The sequence below is a fragment of the Mesoplodon bidens genome (assembly GCF_964165515.1).
Source record: "Mesoplodon bidens genome assembly, chromosome: 2".
In the NCBI taxonomy this organism is placed as follows: Eukaryota; Metazoa; Chordata; class Mammalia; order Artiodactyla; family Ziphiidae; genus Mesoplodon; species Mesoplodon bidens.
Genome location: NC_138177.1, coordinates 127,765,153 through 127,792,491, shown reverse-complemented (window position 1 = coordinate 127,792,491; position 27,339 = coordinate 127,765,153). Strand labels below are relative to the sequence as shown.

At 40.8% G+C, this 27,339-nt stretch overlaps 1 protein-coding gene across 1 annotated transcript; it reads right to left on the bottom strand.

Annotated features, from left to right (window-relative positions):
• Positions 1–1,823: 1,823 nt before the first annotated feature.
• Positions 1,824–27,097, bottom strand: DIRAS3 (DIRAS family GTPase 3; the record flags this gene model as incomplete). The annotated part of the gene is made up of 2 exons (XM_081225779.1): positions 1,824–3,169; positions 27,052–27,097. 2 exons carry the CDS (start codon positions 27,095–27,097, stop codon positions 2,409–2,411), a joined length of 807 nt encoding a protein of 268 aa, XP_081081905.1. The 3' UTR covers positions 1,824–2,408.
• Positions 27,098–27,339: the final 242 nt, after the last annotated feature.

The following is a 27,339-nucleotide window of genomic DNA, read 5'->3' as shown; positions in this document are numbered from 1 at the left end:
TATGCTGTATAGTGCAAAAATAGAAGCTATAGGTTCCAGCTCCTTTGAATAACATTATTAGCTTGAAGAATGGTTAGAATGGTTTATATCTTCCCTGCTCCAAGCAGTAATAATGTAAAGCTTCTTTCTTGCTTGTAATTATGTTTGGGAGACCCCTACTAAGTCTCTAGGCATAAAAGATTCCAACCGTGTAATCCCTTCAGGGAAAAGTTTTCCAACACCCCATATAAAATGCTCTCTTCCCTGTTTCTAAACCAGCCTATGCATTTTGTAATTGTCAATTTGCTTCTTTGCCTCCCTTCTGGATTCTAGGGAGGCTCTGAGAAAGCTTCCTTTTCCACATCTGTATAGCACAAATAGAGAACAGAAAAAATTCACTTGTCCTTGGACTAGTCATCTTAGAAAGGAAGTACATCATGGTTAAGAGCACCGGCTCTGGAGCAGAACACCTGGCTTTAAATGTTGACTCTGTCACTTACTGGTTTTGTAACATTTATCTGTCTGCAAAATGGGCATAACAGTATCTACTTCACTGGATTGTTGTGAGGATTAAATAATATAATGTAAAACATTGACATGTAGAAAGATTATATAAATATTTGCTCTAATGTAATGTAGAAACATTGGCACATAGATAGACTGTATATATATTTGCTATAATTTAAAAATATTTTTTACTAAGCATTACTTGCAACATTAAATCTCCTCCTTCCCCTTTCTAAAGGGTAGTATTTGCCACTTAGTAATCCCTTTGCTCATCTACGAAGAACAACAATGAATGCATATATTTTTTCAAGGAAAATTCACCTGGAAAATAGCCAAGATAGAGTGTTTTCTTTTAGAAATGGAATTACTCCATTTGGGATGTTAGCTAAGAAATATTTTTTTTAAATAGACTACATTTAAAAGCAATATGGAAGAACTACTTAGGTATTTCCTAGTGGTTGAGAATAATTGCTTTGAAAGTGAATAGGAAAAATTTTAAATAACTGTTTAAAAGAATCCACTGAATGAATTTTCTAAGCTCAAAACTCTGACTCTACTACTATGAGATGGATGTTTATGATTTCTTCTCAACGATGTACTTCTTCCCTAAAAATCAAGTTATAAGAAGCCATTTTTAAAAAACACGTTTAAGTTGTTCAGTAAATACTTATCAAATAAGGGATATTTTATGGGGAAAAAAACCCACCAGACTAAAAGCCTCCCCCCTTCCCTTAACTGAAAAAAAAAAACACTTGAAAACAAGAACATGTATAGATATGGATTCCCTCACTCAAAAAATTATGTTCAAATATGAGTCTTTAAAAAAACTCTCTTAAGGAGAAGTTTCTCAGATTTCAAATCCCACCTGTTTCTCCCCTTACCTTCCATCCCACTCCCCATTCCCTATATCCAATACTTGTTGAGGAAAGACTTTTGAGGCAGCCAAAGGCCGAGGTTTGCTTTTCACCACCTACCTCCAAGACAGCAGCAGAATGAGCAAGCAACCTCTTCAAAGATGCCTGGAGTTCTTCTGGATGTCAGTCCAGGAAAGGTGATGGATACAAACCATCTCTGCATTGCAGGGACCCATGAACCAGCCCCACCCCCAAGTGGCTAATTTCAAGAGGGCAGGGGCATCAGTGTGAAAAATTCTTATTAGAAATCTTCTCCAGATGTGACTGGCAATGGGTAATGGGTAATGCAATGGGTGATTTTTGTTGTTGTTCAGTGAAAAAGAAATTATTACAGCTGATTGCATGCAGGAAAAGCTTTATTGAGTCACGGAACTGTTACAATTTTTTTAAACTGCAGTGTAGAATACTCAAACATTTTTAAATGACTTAGGAAACAATTGGTATATATTTAGTAAGCAAGTTCCACTATCACAATTTTCTCTGCTCCCACCCTCAATGCTCAACTATAGAACGTTCATTTATTTATCATGTTTAGTATCTCTGTCTCACAGTCATCTGTCAGAGATTTTGTTGCAAAAACATGTCTCTTAACAATTAAATACACAATGGGAAGATATGATCAGACATTTACAGGACTTGAAATGTTTAAGAATAATACACAATAATAGGATTACAAGAAGGGCAGTGAGATCTTTCAATTCATTTTGCTACTTCCATTCTCTTTTTTAAACATTCATCTCTAAAGTCCGTCCAAGTCCCATCCTTTAAAATGCATCCTGTTCCCTTTTCCTCTCCTCCTCCAATGTCCATATTTTAAAGATTCGAGTTCTCTTGCCTGGGGAAAAGAAAAGTTACTAACTCACAAGGGACATTTATTGACATCTAATTGTTACAACCCAAACCACAGCACAAAAGTCAGTCGTGTACAGGTGACACAGCACAATGGGGTCGGTCCATGTTTTCAGCACACTGAAGGAGAAGAGGGTCAGGCTCCTTAAGGCTCAGGGTTCACATGATGATGCACTTGCCCAGCAGCTTCTCGGCGGTCTTGGGGATCTGGGATTTCTTCTGGGGAGGCTGGGCGGCGGTGGCAGTGGTGGCGGGCTTCTTCTCGAAGTTTATCAGCATCTGGAACAGCTCCTGCACATTGATATTCATCTTGGCGGAGGTCTCCAAGAAGGCGCAATTCCACTCCGACGCGTAGGCAGCCCCTTCCTTCTCGCTTACCTCCCGGTGGCTCTCATCGCACTTGTTGCCCACCAGGATGACGGGGCACTTCTGCGGGTTGTTGCCTTTGAGTTGACGGATCAGCTCATAGAGGGGCTTCAGCTCCTCCAGGGTTTGCTTCTTGGTGACGGAGTAGACCAGGATGAAGGCGTGACCCCTGGCAATGGCGAGGCGCTGCAGACCCCGGTAGCGGCGGCCGCCGGTGGTGTCGGTGATGTGCAGCGCGCCCGCCTTGTGGCTGCAGCCCAGCGCCTGGCGGTAGGTATCTTCGATGGTCGGCAGGTACGCCTCACGGAAGTTGCCGCGCACCCACCTCTGCACCAGCGCGCTCTTGCCCACGCCGGCCGAGCCGAGCACCACCACGCGGAAATCTCTGCTCCTCCTCTGGGGCAGGCAGGTACGGATGACGATCACGGTAGGCAGAGGCCGCAGCCGCTTCATCAGCCGTTCCTTGAGGCCAAAGCAGGAGTTGCCCATGGTTGGGTATTGGCGGGTAGATGCGTGCACACCTTCTCTGACACTTGGCCAGCAGTGAGGGAAGCCTAGGCAGGAAGAGAGAAAGAGAGGAAGAGTGAGCGATGGGAGTCTAACCCGGAATGGTGTCTTGTCGCAGCGCCTGCCTGGCCCGCCGCTCCCTGGGGACTGGGGGCGGGGGAGGTGGGAGGGGTGTCTGCCTCATCTCGCTCCCTAACCCCACCCTCCTCTCACTTCCCTCCTCCCTCCTCTGCGGCGAGCCCGCCACCCACCCCACGCACCTACGGAAGGCAATGCGGGCGGGGAGGAGGCAGGCTCGCCCCGCACCTATTCCAGTAATACCTTACTGTTACTTTCGCGGTGGCTACGCACCCATTTTTATTTTTCACGCCAGACTACTCCACTCTACAGAATGCCGCAATAACGGACAGCTTGCCAACCCTTAAAACACGCACGTCTGAGCGATGTTACCAAACATTTTCTCCCCAAATAAGCCCTTGTTGTCTTCTTTCCTTCGGTATGAAAAATTGTGCGCGTCTCTGACATGGATCGATCACTGCGGGCAAGGTTAGGTTGCTGCAGACATCACGATCCAGGGTGTGGTCACGGGGGCAGCGAGGGGCGCCCAGGGAGCCCACAGAGTCCAGGATTCGTGACGCTAACAGAGACCCCTTACCTGCAGCAACTGTCCCCAGGTACCCTCTTCCCTGACAACGCACCCACTGGTTTCCACCCCACGATAGCCCAGGCTGGTTCGCCCGCTATGCCGCGCGTTCATGTGCCCGAAAAAAAAGGCGGAAGATAGCTTTTACCTCTTTCCGAGGCGGGAACCTCGCGGCAAATTCACTCCTTGCCGGGGTGGGCTTCGGCCGCGGACGCAGCGGCGGCAAGTAATTGCGTAACCAAGTTCCGAGCTGCAGCTGGCAACCAGCGCGCTCGGAGGCTCGGGGAGAAATGCTCCAACGGGGGGACTGAGGCTGGTTAGCCAGAGCCAGGGGGCGCAGGCTGGGAGACTCCACTTGCATGGCTCACGGAGGGGGGATTGGGCTATGAGGGGCTGACCGAGCCCAGACGCGCCCCCCACGCAGTTCCCCCGGCGTCCCCCACACGGGTACCCACAGCCCGGCCGGGGGCGGGGGTGGGAGGCGGTCCTGCGTTCACAGGCGCCCGCCCATTGAGGGGGCTCTGCTTACAGCGCTGGCGATGCAGGCATTTCTCACCTACTGCATTCCTCACCACTTCTGTGCTTTTGCCCCCTGCGGGGTTAGCCTTTCCCAAGCCTTGCCACCTTCTTTTCACTGAGGAATGGCCAGTTAGAATTCTTCCCGCTACTGGTGCCAGACACTTCACCGCATCTCATCCACTTCACTTAGTAAACATTTGTCCAGCGCAAAACCCAGTTTCTGTCTTTGTAGGGGAAGACCAACAGAAGTCTCTTCTGTTACAAGAGACTTCGGAACCTGCCCCCGGTAGGATTTCCTGTTGTATAGACATATGCTGTGTTTAAGGGTTGAGGGGTATCCTGTACACCCAGCGACATTAAGCAGCTATCACATCCATCATCACTGTGTACAATACGTCTTATTTAGTCATCATCACAAAAACCTCGTAAGAGAATCGAGACTGGAATGTAGGCAGCCTTCTAGGAGCAGAGAGCGACCCCTGGCTGACAGCTAATAAGAAAACATGGACCTCAGCGCTAGCAACCGGATTTTTCCAACAACCTAAATGAACTTGAAAGCAGATTCTTCTCTACAAACTGCGCATAAGATCAGACCGCCAACACTTTGATTTTAGCCTTAATTAAGCAGAGAATCCAGTTGAGCCCATCCAGACTTCCGACTTACAGAATTGTGGGTTCTGCGGTTGGGAGTCGTTTTAAGCCACAAAATTTGTGGTAGTTTGTTACATAGCAAAAGAAAACTAATGCAGCAGGTAAAATTACTTGTTCAAGGCTACAGGGCTCATAAATGATGAACCTAAACCCAAACCTAGTTCTCCTCACTCCAAGTCTTGTTCTTTTTCTGGTATTGTCATTCCGTGTCATTAAGCTGATACACTATATTTTACTCACTAGTGAGAACATTTTTATAGCTTTTCTTTCTTACCCAAAAGCTCATGCGTGTTAGGTAGAGATCAAGAGCACACGTTTTAGAGGCAGAAAACTAGGTTTAGAATGTTCGTGGGTTTTTTCCCTTTTCCTTCTTTTGAGTACATCTTAATATACCTTTGAGCTGTGGGATCCTGGAGAAATTACTTTTCTGTAGAAGGGGAACTGATACCTGTGAGAAAGAATTGTGGGGAGGATTCAAGGAGCTACTGCCTGAAGACTACTTAGAAGGCATATAGAATGCAATAGGTAACATAAATGACAGCTATTGACCTTCACATAGTAATACAGAAGTCTGTATACACATAATCCTGTAGTCTTTGAGTATTTTAAGAGCGGCTTTTTGGAAGTGGCAATGATCTTTTTATTTAATCCAAAGAAGAGCAGATTTCAGTCTGGAAAACATAGCAGGTTTGGGGGTAAATAAGTTGATAGAAGAACTTGGGTCAGGAAGGAAGTAGGGTGAGAATTCTAAGCATTAATGAAATCTTTGCACATTCCTCCTAAACCACAAGAATCACTCTGTTGAAATTAGGGCAACTACAAAGTCTTTAGAAATGAGAAAGACTAGAAAAGAGGCTCTGGAAACTGAAACTGACAGGCATCGGTTTATCCCAGAGCAGGCTACTTGGTGCTTGACAAGTTGTCCTCTATATTGGGGGGTAGTTCTAATTCTTAGTGAAGTTTTCTTAGTTTACCTGTCACTCCACTCACTGATTCTAGTTTCATCTTCTGCAGTCTGGAACTGCATTGATCAATCTGCTCCCTTGGATAACTTTATATCCTTTCAGCCATTTGAGGACAGTCATGTCCCATCACTAAGTCATTCCTAACATTGGAAGTGGCCTGAGGACCATCTAGCCAAGCCCTTCGTTTTGGTGATGAGGAAACTGAACCTCAGAGGCCACATCATGCCCCGACTCCTAACCAAGCTTACTCTTCTCTCCCTCAGCCTCCTCTTCTGTTTGAAAACAACTGTTCCTTGGGGGGTGTGGGTGTCTTTTTCTCCACCGCTTTTTAGATTTTTCCAATTTTTATAATGCACAGTTGTTTTTTACAGTAAAAAAAAACTAAAAATGCATGTTTTAAACATAAAAAAACAAAAGGAAAGAGGCTCCTGAAAACACTGATATGGACGATGAATGAAGGTGCCTCTGGAGGCAAGACATTTAAAATAAAGAAACACCCAAAAAGAAGATGAGAAGCAGAAGGCGGAGGAGGAGGAGGAGAAGAGAAGGAGGAAGAAGAAGAAGGAAAAAGCTGCGGGGCGGGGTGGGGGGCTTCCCTGGTGGCGCAGTGGTTGGGAGTCCGCCTGCCGATGCAGGGGACACGGATTCGTGCCCCGGTCCAGGAGGATCCCACATGCCGCGGAGCGGCTGGGCCCATGAGCCATGGCTGCTGAGCCTGTGCGTCCGGAGCCTGTGCTCCGCAACGGGAGAGGCCACAACAGTGAGAGGCCCGCGTACTGCAAAAAAAAAAAAAAAAAAAAAGCTAGGGGGTGTGGAAATATATCCCAAAGCTAAAGCCTTCAAATGCCAGAGAGATGAAATTAAGAGATTATAAATAGAATTCACAAGGAATAATGAAAATTTGAAACCATAACTTCTACATCCAAACCAAGTCTTGCACCTCAAAAGCCAGTATAAAATATCTCACCTTAAGAGCCCTAGCCCAGGGAACCAGCACTGTGGTGGGCCAGAAGTGTCAAAGGAATGGGCCATTGAATAGAGTTCCCTGTCCTTTACAGTAGGTTCTCATTAGTTATCTATTTTATATATAGTAGTGTATATATGTCAATCTCAATCTTCCAGTACATCCCACCCCCCCTTCCCCCTTGCTACATGTATAAGTGATGCACTTTGCCATACAGCAGAAACTAAAACTACATTGTAAAGCAACTATACTCAAATAAAAATTAATTTAAAAAAAATAAAAGGAATGGGCCAGACCAGAGTTCTGGAGCAAATATTGGCTAGTTAGGATCCACAGTTTGGAGATATATCAGGGAGAAAAGACAATTAATTGAAACTAACACTGAGATGAAACAGATGTGGGAATTATCTGACAAAGACTTTAAAGCAGCCATCATAAGAATACTTCAACAGGCACTTACAAATTTTCTTGAAACAAATAAAAAATAAAAACATTAGCAAAGACCTAAATAGACGTTTCTCCAAAGAAGACTTACAGGTGGCCAAGAGGCACATGAAAATATGCTCAACATCGTTAATTAATTAGAGAAATGCAAATCAAAACTACAATGAGATATCACCTCACATCAGTCAGATTGGCCATCATCAAAAAGTCTACAAACAGTAAATGCTGGAGAGTGTGTGGAGAAAAGGGAACCCTCCTACACTGTTGGTGGGAATGTAAATTGGTACAGCCACTATGGAGAACAGTATGGAGGTTCCTTAAGAAACTAAAAATAGAGCTAGCATATGATCCAGCAATCCCACTACTGGGCTTATATCTGGAGAAAAACATAGTTTGAAAGGATACGTGCACTCCAATGTTTATTGCAGCACTGTTTACAGTAGCCAAGACATGGAAGTAACCTAAATGTCCATCAACAGATGAATGGATAAGGAAGATATGCTACATATATACAATGGACTATTACTCAGCCATTAAAAAGAAAGAAAGAATGTCATTTGCAGCAATGTGGATGGACCTGGAGATTATCATACTAAGTGAAGTAAGTCAGACAGAGAAAGACAAATATCATATTATATCACTTATATGTGGAATATTAAAAAAATGATACTAAATGAACTTATTTACAAAACAGAAACAGACTCACAGACTTAGAGAATGAACTTATAGTTACCGAGGGGAAGGGTGGGGTGGGGAGGGATAGACTGGGAGTTTGGGATTGACATGTACACACTGCTATATTTAAAATAGACAACCAAGGACTGCCCTGGTGGCACAGTGGTTATGAATCTGCCTGCCAATGCAGGGGACATGGGTTCGATCCCTGGTCTGGGAAGATCCCACTTCCATGGAACAACTAAGCCTGTGTGCCACAACTACTGAACCTGCACTCTAGATCCCATGAGCTACAACTACTGAGCCTGCATGCCACAACTACTGAAGCCCGTGCACCTAGTGCCTGCACTCCACAACAAGAGAAGCCACTGCAATGAGAAGCCCACATACTGCAACAAAGAGTAGACCCCGCTCTCTGCAACTAGAGAAAGCCCGCATGCAGCAACGGAGACCCAACACAGCCTAAAATAAATAAATATTTTTAAAAATAAAAAATAAAATAGACAACCAATAAGGACCTACTGTATAGCATAGGGAACTCTGCTCAGTACTCTGTAATAACCTAAATGGGAAAAGAATTTGAAAAAGAATAGATACATATATATGTATAATTGAGTCACTTTGCTGTAAACCTGAAACTATCACAACATTGTTAATCAACTATACTCCAATATAAAATAAAATTTTAAAAAATGTTCAGCAAAGAAATAAAATGTATAAAAAGGATCTAAACAGAAATTATGGAACTGAAAAATACAATAATAGAAATTTTTTAAACTTTCTGAATGGTCTTGATAGTATAATGGAGATGACATTGGATAAATGAATCAGTGAACTTGAGGGAGGATAAAAAAATAAAATTTACTCAATATAAACAATAGAGAGAAAATAGACTGGGGAAAAAAATGAACAGAGTCTCAAGGACCTGTAGTACAGTAACCAAAATCCCAACATTTGTATCATCAGAGTCCCATAAGGAGAGGAAAAGAAGTCTAAATGAGTATGGGAAGAAATTACAGCTGAAAATCTCCCAAATTTGGTGAAAGACACAAACTTACAGTTCCAAGAAGCTGAGCAAACCCCACCAGGATAATTCCAAGGAAATCCATGCCAAGACACATAATTGAATTCTGAAAACTGAACACAAAGAAAAATTCTTAAAAGCAGCTAGAAATAAACAATATATTATCTGTCAGAGGAACATTATTTCAGATGATGGCAGATATCTCATCTGAAACCACAGATGCCAAAGGAAATGGCATGACATTTTTCAAGTGCTGAAAGAAAAGAACTGTCAACTGCAAATTCTATATCCAACAAAATGGTCCTTCATGAAAAAAGACATGTTCAGATGAAGAAAAACTAAGAGAATTTGTTGTTAACAAACCTACCCTTAAAGAGTGGCTAAAGGAAGTTTTATAAACAGAAAGGAAAAGATAATTTGGAACTTCATAAAGGAAAGTAGAGTATCAAGATAGGTAAAAGAAAAAGTAGGGGTAAATATGATAGACAATCCTTCTTGTCATAAGTTTTTACAATCATGATGATCAAAACAAAAATTATAACACCTGATATTCAAGGCAATGATATTAAAAATTGAGGAAGGTAAAGGGACCTGAATAGAAGTAAGGTTTTCATACTTCACTCAAATGGTAATAGATTATGATGTCATATATGCATATTGTAATACCCAAAGCAATAACTTTCTATACAAAGAGATATACTCAAACACACTAAAAATAAATCAAAATAGAATCCTATAAAACATTCCAGGGCTTCCCTGGTGGCGCAGTGGTTGAGAGTCCGCCTGCCGATGCAGGGGACATGGGTTCGTGCCCCGGTCGGGGGGGATCCCACATGCTGCGGAGCGGCTGGGCCCATGAGCCATGGCCGCTGAGCCTGCGCGTCCGGAGCCTATGCTCCGCAACGGGAGAGGCCACAACAGTGAGAGGCCCGCGTATCGCAAAAAAAAAAAAAAAAAAAAAAAAACATTCCAGTAACTCACAGGAAGGTGATAAAAGAGAAACAGAGGAAAACCAGGAAACAAATAATAAAATTGCATACTTAAGTTCATATGGTACAAGGACCTGTAGTACAGTAAGCCCTCATATATCAAGAATCACCTTAGGGCTTCCCTGGTGGCGCAGTGGTTGAGAGTCCGCCTACTGATGCAGGGGACACGGGTTCGTGCCCCAGTCTGGGAAGATCCCACATGCCGCGGAGCAGCTGGGCCCGTGAGCCATGGCCACTGAGCCTGCGTGTCCGGAGCCTGTGCTCCACAACGGGAGAGGCCACAACAGTGAGAGGCCCACGTACCGCAAAAAAAAAAAAAAAAAAAAAAAAGGAATGAAATAATGCCATTTGCAGCAACCTGGATGGACCTGGAGACTATCATACTAAGTGAAGTAAGTCAGACAGAGAAAGACAAATATCATATGATATCGCTTATATGTGGAATCTTTAAAAAATTGATACAGATGTATTTATTTACAAAACAGAAATAGACTCACAGACATAGAAAACAAACTTATGTTTTCCAAAGGGGGAAGGGGAGGGAGGGATAAATTGGGAATTTGGAATTAACAGGTACACACTACTACATATAAAGTAGATAAACAAGGACCTACTGTATAGCACAGGGAACTATGTTGAATATCTTGTAATAACCTATAATAGAAAAGAATCTGAAAAAGAATATATATGATATATATACATTAGTTATATATATATATATATATATATATATATATATTCATTTGTTATAAAATTAATGATGCAACTAAACATACAACCCAGCATACATACCTACTACTACTAAACATACATACCCAGAGCTCTTGGGTATTTATCCCAGAGAAATGAAAACTTATGTTCACACAAAATGCACACAACTTTATGTGTGAATTTTGTACACAAATATTTACAGCAGGTTAAATCATAGTAGTAAAATACTGAAAACAACCCAGCCATCCTTTAGCAGGTGAATGGTTAAACTATGGTACATCCATATCATGGAATACTACTCCAAAAAAAAAAAAAGAGAGAGAGGGAGAGAGAAAGAGAATTATTGATACAGGCTACAATTTGAATAAATCCCAGGAGAATTATGGTGAGGGGGGAAAAAAGCCAATCACCAAAGGTTGTATACTCTATGATTCCATTTATGAAACATTCTTGAAATAAAATTATAGAAACGGTGCTAGTAATAGGGCTTAGAGATGAGGGAAGAGGCATGGAAGGAAGGTGGGTATTCTTGTAAAAGGGCAACAGGAGAGATTCTCATGGTGATGGAACTGTCCTGTATTTTGACTGTGGTTGTAGATATGCAAACCTATACATTTGATAAAATTCCATACCATTAAATGCATACAGAGATGAGTACAAGTAAAACAGGGGAAATCTGAATAAGAACAGTGGACTGTATCAATGTTAACATCCTGGTTGTGATATTGACTACAGTTTTGCAAGATATTACCATCGAGGGAGACTAAGTTACTCAGGCTCTCTCTGTATTATTGCTTACAATTGCATGTCAGTCTTCAGTTACCTCCAAGTAAAATCATTAATTTTAAGAGGCATTTGCAAAAAAGCCAAAAACAACACATCTCTTGTGGCTCCCTGTTGCCTACAGAATTAAAGTTCAAACTATTTATCTTCAGATTTCCAGCTCCCTGCAAACAGATCCCAGATTCCCTTTCAAATCTTACCTTCCACAAGTCTACACACACTGGCTTAATAACTGGATATTCTTGGGAGTTCCTGTGTCTGCTTCTCCACTCAGTTCATCCTCCAACCCCATCCCCTCATCTACATGCCCCAATCCTGCCCTTCTTCTAGGTTCACCTCCAAATGGCACATCCAGCTGGAGGGAATCCCTCCCTCTGAATCCCCATGCACATTTTACCTTGTATTATAGCTTTGTATATACTTGTTTTATACTCTCCACAAAGCTATGAGCTTTTCTCAGATGGAACTGAGATTCATTTATCTCTGATTCCCTTACAGGTGTTAGTAAGCACCATCATGTAGCTCTCAGAGGTGACCAGGATGGTGCGGGGTAATGTAGATTCCATCAAGAGGGGTAGAAGTCACTGTAGGAGTTCCGAGCTCTCGAGCCAGCTGGCTTCTCTCCAGCTGTGGTTCCACCACCTGTTTATAATTTGGCCTTTAATTCTATCCTTAATATCCTCAACTGATAATAGGGAAATACATGGCAAGTGTTGACATGTTAAAAGCACCTTCCTCAATACCTGGCAACAAGTAGACACTCAAAATGCAGCTGGAGTTTGGAGACCTGGTCTCCAGTTCCTATTTGCTCACATACCGCTTGTTTGGACTTAGACAAATAACTTGTTTTCCTTTTATATTCAGTTTCTTCATCTGTAGAAGGGGGTCAAAAGTACCCCTGTTTGAAGTAAGATTAATTGACTTATGTGTGTAAAATTCAAGCAGGATATTGCTTGTGGAATGTGAATAAGCTAACATCCATTTGAGTCTTTGCTATGAGCCTAATATATTACACGTGTTTATTCATTTGGAACTTATATTATGAGTCCATGAAGTGGAACTAATGCTGTCTCCATTTTACAAATGAGGAGACTAGGCATAGAGAGATTAACTGCACGGTAGAGGCTAGGAATTCTGGCTACCTCTCGGACTTGTGTATTTCACACCATGCTGCCTCTCTAGCAGAGACAGGTGGTGATGTTTAGGACCCTCACAATCATAATTTGGGGAATCTGTTTTCTTTCCATTTCTTTCTGGGTTCTTCCCCTCTTTTAAGCTCTGTAGACAACTAATGGCAGTTGTGTTCCCCACCCTTCACCAAAAAATAGTATCTTCTTTACAGTTTTCATTTCCAAGATCAGTGTTGCTTCAGACTCTCTTCCTTTAACCCTGCAATGATCTTCTCCCATTCCTATGACTTCTATTCCCAGCCTGACTGCTTTCTCCTAGCACCCTGATGCTATAAACAGCTCCTTGTTCATAGAGGTATTAGCTCCTACCTCATAAAGAAAGGAGGACACCAGATAAAACTCCAGCAGCCCCTAGCCCACACATATCCTGCAGCATTTTCTCTTTTCTCCATCCAAGGCTGATGCCTTCATCTGAGCCCTGGAGTGCTTTTCAACCTGTGGTCCTAGGATCACCTGAATTGGCATCAACTGGGATGCTTGTTAAAAATACTCAACCCAACTTACACGATGCTACATGTCAAACTTTTTCAATTAAAAAAAAATACACAACCCACATCTACAGAATGAGAATATATGGGTGATACCTGGGGGTCTGCATTTTAACAAGGCCCTCAGCTGATTCTGATACAGAAGAAAGCTTGAAACTACTTTAGCACCTTGCTTGATCCATCATCCCATCTCTAACCTAACAGAATGAGTGAAGGGGGGTCAAAAGGTTAAAAGAAAGAAGAGATAACAAGAAAAAAGAAACACAAGAGGAAAAGCAAAACTGGAGGAGAAAATTTTGAGTATGATTTTGAATATGTTGAATTGGAGATGCCTGTGGGACACACAGGAGACTATTTCTAGTACTCAGTTGGAACTATTGAATAGAACTACAGGGAAAGATGGATATAAATCCACTATATTTAAAATGGATTTCTAGTAAATATATATATATAGTTGGATCTTCTTTATCTACTCTGTCTCTGTATTTTAATTGGTATATTTAGACAATTCATATTTAATATGATTATCGGTGGTTAGACAGATTTCATGATTATATTTCCTGGAACAAGAACTGGAAACCATGGTTTGCAGTGGATTTCTGTGCTTCTTCCAGATTCAAGAGAGAAAATTTTAATACCAACGTGTCGACATTCTTGGGATATTTCAATGTTTTAGGCAATTTTCTTAACTTCTCTATCCTCAGTCTCCTCATCTGTAACATTGGGATAATAGTGGTACCCTACTCTATAGAGTTCTTGTGAGTAAATAATGAGTATTTCATGAGTAAATAAATATAAAATGCTTGGGACAGTGTCTGGACATAGTAATCACTCAGTAAATGTTAGCTATTCTCACTTAAGGGGAAAATAGGGCTAAATATTAAAAAAAAATAAAAGGTATACAGGTTGGAAAGGAAGAAATAAAACTGTCTTTGTTTGAGGGTTACATGATTGTCTATGTACAAAATCCCAAACAACTGACAAAATAAAAAACCCACTTGAAATGGGTAAATGACTACAGCAAGATCACAAGATACAAGGTAAATGTACAAAATCAATTGCTTTCCTTCATACCAACAATGAACACTGGAACTTGAAATTATTAATACAGTACCATTTACATTAGCATCAAAAACCTTGAAATAAAGAGGGAAGACATATGGGAACATATGTATATGTATAATGGATTCACTTTGTTGTAAAGCAGAAAATAACACACCATTGTAAAGCAATTATACGCCAATAAAGATATAAAAAAAAACCTTGAAATACTTAGGTATAAATCTATCTAAATATATATAAGATCTATACGCATAGAAATAAAAAACTCTAATGAAAAAAGTTTAAAAAGTTCTAAATAAATGAAGAGATATTCTGTGTTCATGGATTAGAAGACTCAATATTGTTAAGTTGTCAGTTCTGCCCAACTTGATTTATAGATGCAATATGATCCAAACTAAAATCTGAGCAGCCATTTTGTGGGTGTCAAACAAACTAAAGATTATATGGAAAGGCAAAACAAACAAATAAAAGGCAAAACTAAATAGCCAACACAATACTGAAGAAGAATAACAAAGTTAAAGGACTGCAATTACCCAACATCAAGACTTACTATAAAGCTATAGTGATCAACATGGCATGGTATCTGTGTATTCTGCTATTGTTGGATAAAGTATTTTATAAATGTCAATTAAGTCTAGTTGATTAATGGTGCTGTGTCAGTTCAACTGTGTTATTACTCAGTTTTTGCCTGCTGGATCTATTAATTACTGAAGGGGTATTCAAGTCTCCAAATCCATAATAATAGATTTGTCTATTTCTCCTTGCTGTTCTATTAGTTTTTGCCTCGTATGTTTTGATGTTCTGTTGTTAGGTACACACACATTAAGGATTGCTATGTTTTCTTGGAGAATTGACTCCTTTATCATTATGTAATGACCCTCTTTATCCCTGATGATTTCCCTTGTTCTGCAGTCTAATTTGTCTGAAATTAATATAGCTATTTCAGCTTTCTCTTGATTAGTGTTATTATAGAATATCTTTCTCCATCCCTTTACTTTTAACCTATCTGTGTCTTTATATTTAAAATGGATTTCTTGTAAATATATATATATATATATATATATATATATATATATATATATAGAGAGAGAGAGAGAGAGAGAGAGAGAGAGAGTTGGATCTTCTTCTTTATCTACTCTAACAGTCTCTGTATTTTAATTGGTATATTTAGACAATTCATAGTTAATGTGATTATCAGTATATTTGGTTTAATATCTACCATGTTTGTAGCTGTTTTATATTCATTGTACTTGTTCTTTGTTTATTTTTTCCCTCTTTTTCTTCCTTCTCTGGTTTTAACTTAGCATTTTATATAATTCCATTTTCTCTCCTCTTAGCATATCAAGTTATAATATACATTTATAACAAATTTAAGTCCACTTTCAAATAACACTTCAGATGAAAGGCAGGTGACCTATAATATTCCCAATTAATCCCTCTCATCCCTTATAAATTTATGTCATTCATTTCACTCATCCATATGCTATAATCACCTAATGCATTTTTACTATTATCACTTTGAAGTTACCTATTAGATCAATTAATTAAACAGTAAAAAATTTTATTTTACTTTTATTTATTCCATTTCTACTGCTCTTCTAGTCTTTATTTAAATCTGAAAGCTGAGGAAAAGCTTTAGAGAATATGCTGTCTGGAGAGAACCTTGAAGGGAGAAGAGGCTATTGGGGAAGAGACGGACAGAAGAATGATGCCAAAAGGGCACAGAGCCAAGAAAGCATCCATGGATGAAATAGTAGTTGAATTGGAATCCCTCCTAGTAATCATCTGTGGTTTAATTACCTCATTTCCTAGGTGAGTAATCTGCCCAAGTTTACACAGCTAGAAAGTTGCAGAACTGGGATGCAAACCCAGGAAGAGTGACTTCAGCACCTATTCTAACCACAGAAGGATGTAAGAACTTGCTCAAGATGTCTCAGCCAATCAGACACAGCCAGGACAAGATCTTAGTCCCTGTCTCCCAGACCCTCACCTTCCATTCTCCCACAGGTACGCATCCTGAAACACAATTAATACTCAGAAATACTATGGAGATTTTAGAGAGTTAACATAGTTTTCTAGGGTTAACATAGTTTTCTGGGGTCAAGGTTAACATAGTTTTCTGGGGTCAAGGTTAAAAAAAGAATCAGAAATGATATATCCTCAGGAGGCAGAGAGGATTTGTAGTTTCACTCATTACGGCTTTGAATAAGCTGCCAGCATAGTCTTCTTTTTTTTTTTGACTTTTTTTTATTTTTTAACATGTTTATTGGAGTATAATTGCTTTACATTGTTGTGTTAGTTTCTACTGTATAACAAAGTGAATCAGCTATACGTATACATATATCCCTATATCCCCTCCCTCTAGCATCTCCCTCCCACCCTCCCTATCCCACCCCTTTATGTGGTCACAAAGCAGTCTTCTTAATGAAATGAGCCAGAATCCTTCTTTGGAAACTTTCCTAGACAATCAGGTCTATGTAAGTGAATACTTATACCCTAGACCCAAGGGAATGCACCAACCAAATGAAGGCTCCTTGAGGAGGGGGTTGGTGGGAGGAGAGTGTCAGACACCACAATGGGACTGGCAGAGGAGATCTTTCCTTCTTTCTTGGAGTATTACAGGTAAAAGATTATGTATTCACAGAACAACAAGGATGGGTATTAAAAACATAGTGCTCACTGTAAAAAAGTAAGAAAGTGAGATTACCTAATTATATAAATTAAAGATATATGCCCACAAAACAACATTATACATTTTGCAGGAACACATACATACAAGATACATATTAACACATTAGAGTAGTTGCATATGGGAGGCAAGGAAAGACAGTGAGTTATACAGGATATATATATATATATATATATATATATATATATATATATACACACACATATATATATTACATATTTACATTTCTTATACATACTTGATTTATATAAGGATATATATAATTTTATCTCCTTATATAAATCGTGTGTGCATGTGTATATTACAACCCTGAACAATGATAAGGTGCTTGAGGGCAACATCTGTAAATGACGCATTTTAGAAACCCTCACACTTCCTGGTTTATAGTAGGCAAACAAATATTTCTGAATGAATGGCTTCATTTTCAACTTCCCCAATGTTCTGAGCAGTACCTGCCAGACAGAGCAAAGACCTTTCTTCCCAACACCTCCCTTGCCCGTGCTCCCAATTCTCTCTGTGTCACTAAGTTCTATTAAAGTAGCAGGAAAGAGCTGCCTACAAAGAGAGGAATAATTATTAAAGAATGAAAATAATTATCCCCATTAAAAACAAGAAGCACATTTTATGCCCCTTTTAAGTTAAAAAGTTTAGTTTTGCAGCGTATTTCCCTTTGATTTTTCCCACGTGCACAGTGTTTCCACTGTAAAATACTCATTGCCTAAACAAAAGCATCCTTGTACATGTTCATAAAGAGAAATAAGTTTTCACCCCATTGTGTTATTTCAGCGGGATTCTGAATGCTGTTTTTTTTCTGTGGAACACAATGGTATATACTCCTTGTTTCACTGTTTTCAAACAAAATCATGTTTCTGCCAGTTAAATTGAATTCGGCAAGGCTGAATTTTTTTTTTTTTTTTTTTTTTTGCGGTATGCGGGCCTCTCACTGTTGTGGCCTCTCCCGTGGCGGAGCACAGGCTCTGGACGCGCAGGCTCAGCAGCCATGGCTCACGGGCCCAGCCGCTCCGCGGCATGTGGGATCCTCCCAGACCGGGGCACGAACCCGTATCCCCTGCATTGGCAGGCGGACTCTCAACCACTGCGCCACCAGGGAGGCCCAAGGCTGAATTTTTAAAAGGATTTTAAAATACTATAACAGTTTTAGATTCACAGAATTATCACAAAGGTAGTAAAGAGAGTTCCCATATACCTCACAGCCAGTTTCCCCTATTATTAACATCTTACATTTGTATGGTACATTTGTCACAATAAATGAACTGATATTGATACATGATTATTAACTCAAGTTCATTTTTTATTAAGATAGCCTCATTTTCTTTCCTAATGTCCTTTCTGTGTCTCAGGATCCCAGCCAGTTTACCACATTATATTTAGTTATCTCCTTAGTTTCCTCTTGGTTGTGAGTTTCTCAGACTTCCCCTGTTTTTGATGACCTTGATAGTTTTGAGGATTATTGTTCAGATATTTTGAAGAAAGTCTCTCAAGTGGGGCTTGTCTGATGTTTTTCTCATAATTAGACTGGGGTAATGTTTTGGGAGGAGGACCACAGAGGTACAGTGCCATTCTCATCACACCACATCAAGGGATACACCATCAACATGACTCATCACTGTTGACATTTTCCTTGATCACCTGGTTGAGGTAGTGTCTGTCAGGTTTATTCACTGTAAAGTTATTCTTCTTTTTCTCCCTTTCCATCCTATACTTATAAGCTTACTTTTAAATGTTAAGACTAATTAATGAAATTCCAGAGGCTGGTCTTAAAAATGACGTCTTTACAATTAGCAAAAGGATTCTCAGAAAAGAACGAGAAGAGGTTTCCCTTCCCCTGTACCAACTGTGGGAGAGCTGTTTCCTTCTGACTCAGGAAGATTGCATGAAGAATCTGATTTGATAAAGCTTTAAATTGACAAGACTCACAAGAATGTTACTTTTGTTTTCCTGTACAATATGGAGATGTGAATATGTGTCACTTTCCAATTGGTTCTGCTCTTTGCTAATGTACATTTGTCCTTGGCCACATAAGGTGAGAATACTGTAACATATCATAGAAATAATGTAGGAATCAAATGCAGAGATTAACAAAGGACTATGAAAATATTGGAAAAAAGAACAATTTCAACCAGGCAACTTGAGGACAGTTTCATGAAGGGTAGGACATGTGAGTATGGTTTTAAGAGATAGCGGAGGCTGAAGGAACATCACGTGCACTAACACGAAAAAGGAAAGGACAAGACATAGGAAATGGAGAGCTCTAATATCTGAGCACACAGGATGGGCAGAACTTTTATACTAGGCTAAAGAGTTTGCACTTCATTCTATAAGCATAGGTGTGGGGGACATTGAGATTTTGGGGTAAGGAGAGTAATATGATCATATCCGAGTTTTAGAAAAGTAACTGGCAACTGTTTAAAGGAAATTGGAAGGATAAAAACTTAGAGAAAGACAGCAGTTATAAGGGCTTCCCTGGTGGCGCAGTGGTTAAGAATCCGCCTGCCAATGCAGGGGACACGGGTTTAAGCCCTGGTCCGGGAAGATCCCGCATGCGACAGAGCGACTAAGCCCGTGCACCACAGGTACTGAGCCCGTGCTTTAGAGCCTGTGAGCTACAGCTACTGAGCCCACATGTCACAACTACTAAAGCATGAGCGCCTAGAGCCCCTGCTCCACAACAAGAGAAGCCACGGCAACGAGAAGCCCACGTACTGCAACGAAGAGTAACCCCCGCTTGCTGCAATTAGAGAAAGCCCATGCACAGCAGCAAAGACCCAACGCAGACAAAAGTAAACTAGTTAAAAAATTTTTTGAAACGGAGAGGAGCTTCAAGATGGCAGAAGAGTAAGATGCGGAGATCACCTTCCTCCCCACAAATTCATCTACATGTGGAACAACTCCTACAGAACACCTACTGAACGCTGGCAGAAGACCTCAGACCTCCCAAAAGGCAAGAAACTCCCCACGTACCTGGGTAGGGCAAAAGAAAAAAGAAAAAACAGAGACAAAAGAATAGGGACGGGACCAGTGGGAGGGAGCCATAAAGGAGGAAAGGTTTCCACACACCAGAAGCCCCTTCGCAGGCGGAGACGGGGGAAGCTTTGGAGCCACAGAGGAGAGCGCAGCAACCGGGGTGCGGAGGGCAAAGCGGAGAGATTCCCGCACAGAGGATCGGTGCCGACCAGCACTCAGCAGCCCGAGAGGCTTGTCTGCTCACCCGCCAGGGCGGGCGGGGGCTGGGAGCTGAGGCTCGGGCTTCGGTCGGAGCGCAGGGAGAGGACTGGGGTTGGCTGCGTGAACTCAGCCTGAAAGGGCTAGTGCGCCATGGCTAGCCGGGAGGGAGAAGGGGGAAAAGTCTGGAGCTGCCGAAGAGGCAAGAGACTTTTTCTTCCCTCTTTGTTTCCTGGTGCGCGAGGAGAGGGGATTCAGAGCGCTGCTTAAAGGAGCTCCAGAGACGGGCGCGAGCAGCGACTATCAGCGCGGACCCCAGAGACGGGGCCTGAGACGCTAAGGCTGCTGCTGCCGCCACCAAAAAGCCTGTGAGCAAGCACAGGTCACTATCCACACCTCCCCTCCCGGGAGCCTGTGCAGCCCGCCACTGCCAGGGTCGCAGGACCCAGGGACAACTTCCCCGGGAGAACGCACGGCGCACCTCAGCCTGGTGCAACGTCACGCCGGCCTCTGCCGCCGCAGGCTCGCCCCGCACTCCGTACCCCTCCCTCCCCCCGGCCTGAGTGAGCCAGAGCCCCCGAATCAGCGGCTCCTTTAACCCCGTCCTGTCTGAGCGAGGAACAGATGCCCTCAGGCGACTTACACGCAGAGGCGGGGCCAAACCCAAAGCTGAACCCCGGGAGCTGTGCGAACAAAGAAGAGAAAGGGAAATTTCTCCCAGTAGCCTCAGGAGCAGCGGATTAAATCTCCACAATCAACTTGATATACCCTGCATCTGTGGAATACCTGAATAGAAAACGACCAAATTGAGGAGGTGGACTTTGGGGGCAAAGATATATATATATATATTTTCCCCCCCTTTTTCTCTTTTTGTGACTGTGTATCTGTATGCTTCTGTGTGTGATTTTGTCTGTATAGCTTTGCTTTTATCACTTGTCCTAGGGTTCTGTCTGTCTGTTTTTTTATTTTTTAAAAACTTTTCTTAATAATTACTTTTTATTTTCATAACTTAATTTTATTTTATCTTCTTCTTCCTTTCTTTCTTTTTTTTCTCCCTTTTATTCTAAGCCATGTGGATGAAAGGCTCCTGGTGCTCCAGCCAGGCGTCAGGCCTGTGCCTCTGAGGTGGGAAAGCAAAGTTCAGGACACTGGTCCACAGGAAACCTCCCAGCTCCATGTAATATCAAACAGCGAAAATCTCCCAGAGATCTCCATCTCAATGCCAAGACCCAGCTTCACTCAACGACCAGCAAGCTACAGTGCTGCACACCCTATGCCAAACAACTAGCAAGACAGGAACACAGCCCCATCCATTAGCAGAGAGGCTGCCTAAAATCATAATAAGCCCACAGACACCCCAAAACACACCACCAGACGTGGACCTGCCCACGAGAAAGACAAGATCCAGCCTCATCCACCAAAATACAGGCACTAGTCCCCTCCACCAGGAAACCTACACAACCCACTGAACCAACCTTAGCCACTGGGGACAGACACCAAAAACAATGGGAACTACAAACCTGCAGGCTGTGAAAAGGAAACCCCAAACACAGTAAGTTAAGCAAAATGAGAAGACAGAGAAACACACAGCAGATGAAGGAGGAAGGCAGAAGCCCACCAGACCTAACAAATGAAGAGGAAATAGGCAGGCTACCTGAAAAAGAATTCAGAATAATGATAATAAAGAAGATCCAAAATCTTGGAAATAGAATACAGAAAATACAAGAAACGTTTAACAAGGACCTAGAAGAACTAAAGAGCAAACAAACAGTGACGAACAACACAATAAATGAAATTAAAAATTCTCTACAAGGGATCAATAGCAGAACAACTGAGGCAGAAGAACGGATAAGTAACCTGGAAGATAACATAGTGGAAATAACTACTGCAGAGCAGAAGAAAGAAAAAAGAATGAAAAGAATTGAGGACAGTCTCAGAGACTTCTGGGACAACATTAAACACACCAACATTCGAATTATAGGGGTCCCAGAAGAAGAAGAGGAAAAGAAAGGGACTGAGAAAATATTTGAAGAGATTATAGTTGAAAACTTCCCTAATATGGGAAAGGAAATAGTTAATCAAGTCCAGGAAGCACAGAGAGTCCCATACGGGATAAATCCAAGGAGAAACACGCCAAGACACATATTAATCAAACTATCAAAAATTAAATACAAAGAAAAAGTATTAAAAGCAGCAAGGGAAAAACAACAAATAACACACAAGGGAATCCCCATCAGGTTAACAGCTGATCTTTCAGCAGAAACTCTGAAAGCCAGAAGGGAGTGGCAGGACATATTTAAAGTGATGAAGGAGAAAAACCTACAACAAAGATTACTCTACCCAGCAAGGATCTCATTCAGATTTGATGGAGAAATTAAAACCTTTACAAACAAGCAAAAACTAAGAGAATTCAGCACCACTAAACCAGCTTTACAACAAATGCTAAAGGAACTTCTCTAGGCAGGAAACACAAGAGAAGGAAAAGACTTACAATAACAAACCCAAAACAATTAAGAAAATGGTAATAGGCACATACGTATCGATAAATACCTTAAATGTAAATGGATTAAATGCTCCCACCAAAACACATAGACTGGCTGAATGGATACAAAAACAAGATCTGTATATATGCTGTCTACAAGAGGCCCACTTTAGAGCTAGGGACACATAGAGACTGAAAGTGAGGGGGTGGAAAAAGATAGAGAAGAAAGCTGGAGCAGCAAGTCTCATATCAGACAAAATAAGACTGTAAAATAAAGACTATTACAACAGACAAAGAAGGACACTACAGAATGACCAAGGGATTGATCCAAGAAGAAGATATAATAATTGAGCACCTCAACACATAAGGCAAATACTAACAGCCATAAAAGGGGAAATTGACAGTAACACAATCATAGTAGGGAACTTTTACATCCCACTTTCACCAATGGACAGATCAGCCACAATGAAAAGAAATAAGGAAATACAAGCTTTAAATGATATATTAAACAAGATGGACTTAATTGATATTTATAGGACATTCCATCCAAAAACAACAGAATACACATTCTTCTCAAGTGCTCATGGAACATTCTCCAGGATAGATCATATCTTGGGTCACAAATCAAGCCTTGGTAAATTTAAGAAAATTGAAATCATATCAAGTATCTTTTCTGACCACAATGCTATGAGAGTAGATATCAATTACAAAAAATTCTGTAAAAAATACAAACACATGGAGGCTACACAATACACTACTTAGTAACTAAGAGATCACTGAAGAAATCAAAGAGGAAATCAAAAAATACCTAGAAACAAATGATAATGAAAACATGATGACCCAAAACCTATGGGATGCAGCAAAAGCAGTTCTAAGAGGGAAGTTTATAGCAATACAATCCTACCTTAAGAAACAAGAAACTTCTCAAATAAACAATCTAACCTTGCACCTAAAGCAATTAGAGAAAGAAGAACAAAAAAAACCCAAAGTTAGCAGAAGGAAAGAAATCATAAAGATCAGATCAGAAATAAATGAAAAAGTAATGAAGGAAATGATAGCAAAGATCAATAAAACTAAAACCTGGTTCTTTGAGAAGATAAACAAATAGATAAACCATTAGCCAGACTCAACAAGAAAAAAAGGGAGAAGACTCAAATCAATAGATTTAGAAATGAAAAAGAAGAAGTAACAACTGACACTGCAGAAATACAAGAGATCATGAGAGATTTCTACAAGCAACTCTATGCCAATAAATTGGACAACCTGGAAGAAATGGACAAATTCTTAGAAATGCACAACCTTACAAGACTGAACCAGGAAGAAATAGAAAATATGAACAGACCAATCACAAGCACTGAAATTGAAACTGTGATTAAAAATCTTCCAACAAACCAAAGCCCAGGACCAGATGACTTCATAGGCGAATTCTATCAAACATTTAGAGAAGAGCTAACACCTACCCTTCTCAAACTCTTCCAAAATATAGCAGAGGGAGGAACACTCCCAAACTCATTCTACAAGGCCACCATCACCCTGATACCAAAACCAGACAAAGATATCACAAAGAAAGAAAACTATAGGCCAATATCACTGATGAACATAGATGCAAAAATCCTCAACAAAATACTAGCAAACAGAATCCAACAGCACATTAAAAGGATCATACACCATAATCAAGTGGGGTTTATCCCAGGAATGCAAGGATTCTTCAATATACACAAATGAATCAATGTGATACACCATATTAACAAATTGAAGGACAAAAACCACATGATCATCTCAGTAGATGCAGAGAAAGCTTTCGACAAAATTCAACACCAATTTATGATAAAAAACCCTCCAGAAAGTAGGCATAGAGGGAACTTTCCTCAACATAATGAAGGCCATATATGACAAACTCACAGCCAGCATCATCCTCAATGGTGAAAAAATGAAACCATTTCCACTAAGATCAGGAACAAGACAAGGTTGCCCATTCTCACCACTATTACTCAACATAGTTTTGGAAGTTTTAGCCACAGCAATCAGAGAAGAAAAAGAAGGAAAAGGAATCCAAATTGGAAAAGAAGAAGTAAAGCTGTCACTGTTTGCAGATGACATGATACTATACATAGAGGATCCTAAAGATGTTACCAGAAAACTACTAGAGCTAATCAATGAATTTGGTAAAGTAGCAGGATACAAAATTATTGCACAGAAATCTCTTGCCTTCCTATACACTAATGATGAAAAATCTGAAAGTGAAATTAAGAAAACACTCCCATTTACCATTGCAACAAAAAGAGTAAAATATCTAGGAATAAACCTACTTAAGGAGACAAAATACCTGTATGCAGAAAATTATAAGACACTGATGAAAGAAATTAAAGATGATACAATAGATGGAGAGATATACCATGTTCTTGGATTGGAAGAATCAACATTGTGAAAATGACTCTACTACCCAAAGCAATCTACAGATTCAACGCAATCCCTATCAAACTACCACTGACATTTTTCACAGAACTAGAACAAAAAATTTCACAATTTGTATGGAAACACAAAAGACCCCGAATAGCCAAAGCAATCTTGAGAACGAAAAATGGAGCTGGAGGAATCAGGCTCCCTGACTTCAGACTCTATACAAAGCTACAGTAATCAAGACAGTATGGTACTGGCACAAAAACAGAAATATAAATCAATGGAACAGGATAGAAAACCCAGAGATAAACCCACCCACATATGGTCATCTTATCTTTGATAAAGGAGGCAAGAATATACAGTGGAGAAAAGACAGCCTCTTCAATAAGTGGTGCTGGGAAAAGTGGACAGCTACATGGAAAAGAATGAAATTAGAACACTCCCTAACATGGTAAACAAAAATAAACTCAAAATGGATTAAACACCTAAATGTAAGGCCAGACACTATCAACCTCTTAGAGGAAAACATAGGCAGAACACTCTATGACATAAATCACAGCAAGATCCTTTTTGACCCACCTCCTAGAGAAATGGGAATAAAAACAAAAATAAACAAATGGGACCTGATGAAACTTCAAAGCTTTTGCACAGCAAAGGAAACCATAAACAAGACGAAAAGACAACCCTCAGAATGGGAGAAAATATTTGCAAGTGAAGCAACTGACAAAGGATTAATCTCCAAAATTTACAAGCAGCTTGTGCAGCTCAATATCAAAAAAAAACAAACAACCCAACGAAAAATGGGCAGAAGACCTAAATAGTCATTTATCCAAAACAAGATATACAGATTGCCAACGAACACATGAAAGAATGCTCAACATCATTAATCATTAGAGAAATGCAAATCAAAACTACAATGAGATATCATCTCACAATGGTCAGAATGGCCATCATGAAAAAATTTACAAACAGGGCTTCCCTGGTGGCGCAGTTTTGGGGAATCTGCCTAACAATGCAGGGGACGCGGGTTCGTGCCCCGGTCCGGGAAGATCCCACATGCAGCGGAGCGGCTGGGCCCGTGGGCCATGGCTACTGAGCCTGCACTCTGGAGCCTGTGTTCTGCAGTAGGAGAGGCCATGACGGTGAGAGGCCTGCAGAAAAAAAAATTTACAAACAATAAATGCTGGAGAGGGTGTGGAGGAAAGGGAACACTCTTGCACTGTTGGTGGGAAAGTAAACTGATACAGCCACTATGGAGAACAGTATGGAAGTTCCTTAAAAATCTAAAAATAGAACTACCATACAACCCAGCAATCCCACTACTGGGCATATACCCGGGAAAACCATAATTCAAAAAGAGTCACGTACCAAAATGTTCATTGCAGCTCTATTTACAATAGCCAGGACATGGAAGCAACCTAAGTGCCCATCAACAAATGAATGGATAAAGAAGATGTCGCACATATATACAGTGGAATATTACTCAGCCATAAGAAGAAACGAAATTGAGTTATTTGTAGTGAGGTGGATGGACCTAGAGGCTGTCATACAGAGTGGAGTAAGTCAGAAAGAGAAAAACTAATACTGTGTGCTAACACGTATATATGGAATCTAAAAAAAAAAAGGTCATGAGGAACCTAGGGGCAAGATGGGAATAAAGATACAGACCTACTAGAGAATGGACTTGAGGACACGGCGAGGGGGAAGGGTAAGCTGGGACAAAGTGGGTGAGTGGCATGGACATATATACACTACCAAACATAAAATACATAGCTAGTGGGAAGCAGCCGCATAGCACTGGGAGATCAGCTCAGTGCTTTGTGACCACCTAGAGGGGTGGGATAGGGAGGGTGGGAGGGAGGGCGACGCAAGAAGAAAGAGATATGAGGACATATGTATATGTATAACTGATTCACTTGGTTATAAAGCAGAAACTAACACACCATTGTAAAGCAATTATAAAAGATGTTAAAAAATAAAGATGTTAAAAAAAATAGGAGGAGAAAATTAAACAAAAAAAAAGTGGAAAACTTTTGGAGGCAGAATAGACAGGATTTGGACCAATACCGTAGTTAACAGTAGCAGAGACTGGCAGGATGCTCACCAAAGCCATCTCTTCTTCCTAGGCACACAGCTGGACTCCATTCCCGGCCTCCATTCTATTAGCTGGCAGCATGTGACTGAGTTGCAGGTGGACAGAAAGGTTACGGATGAAAGTCAGGGATGACACTTCCAGGCCCATCTCACTCTCTCTCTTTCTCTTTTTCCTTCCCCATCATACTGGAATGGAGTGAACTCCCAAGTTCCCAACTCTGAGAACCATGCATTGTAGATGGTAGAACCACTGGGTAGATG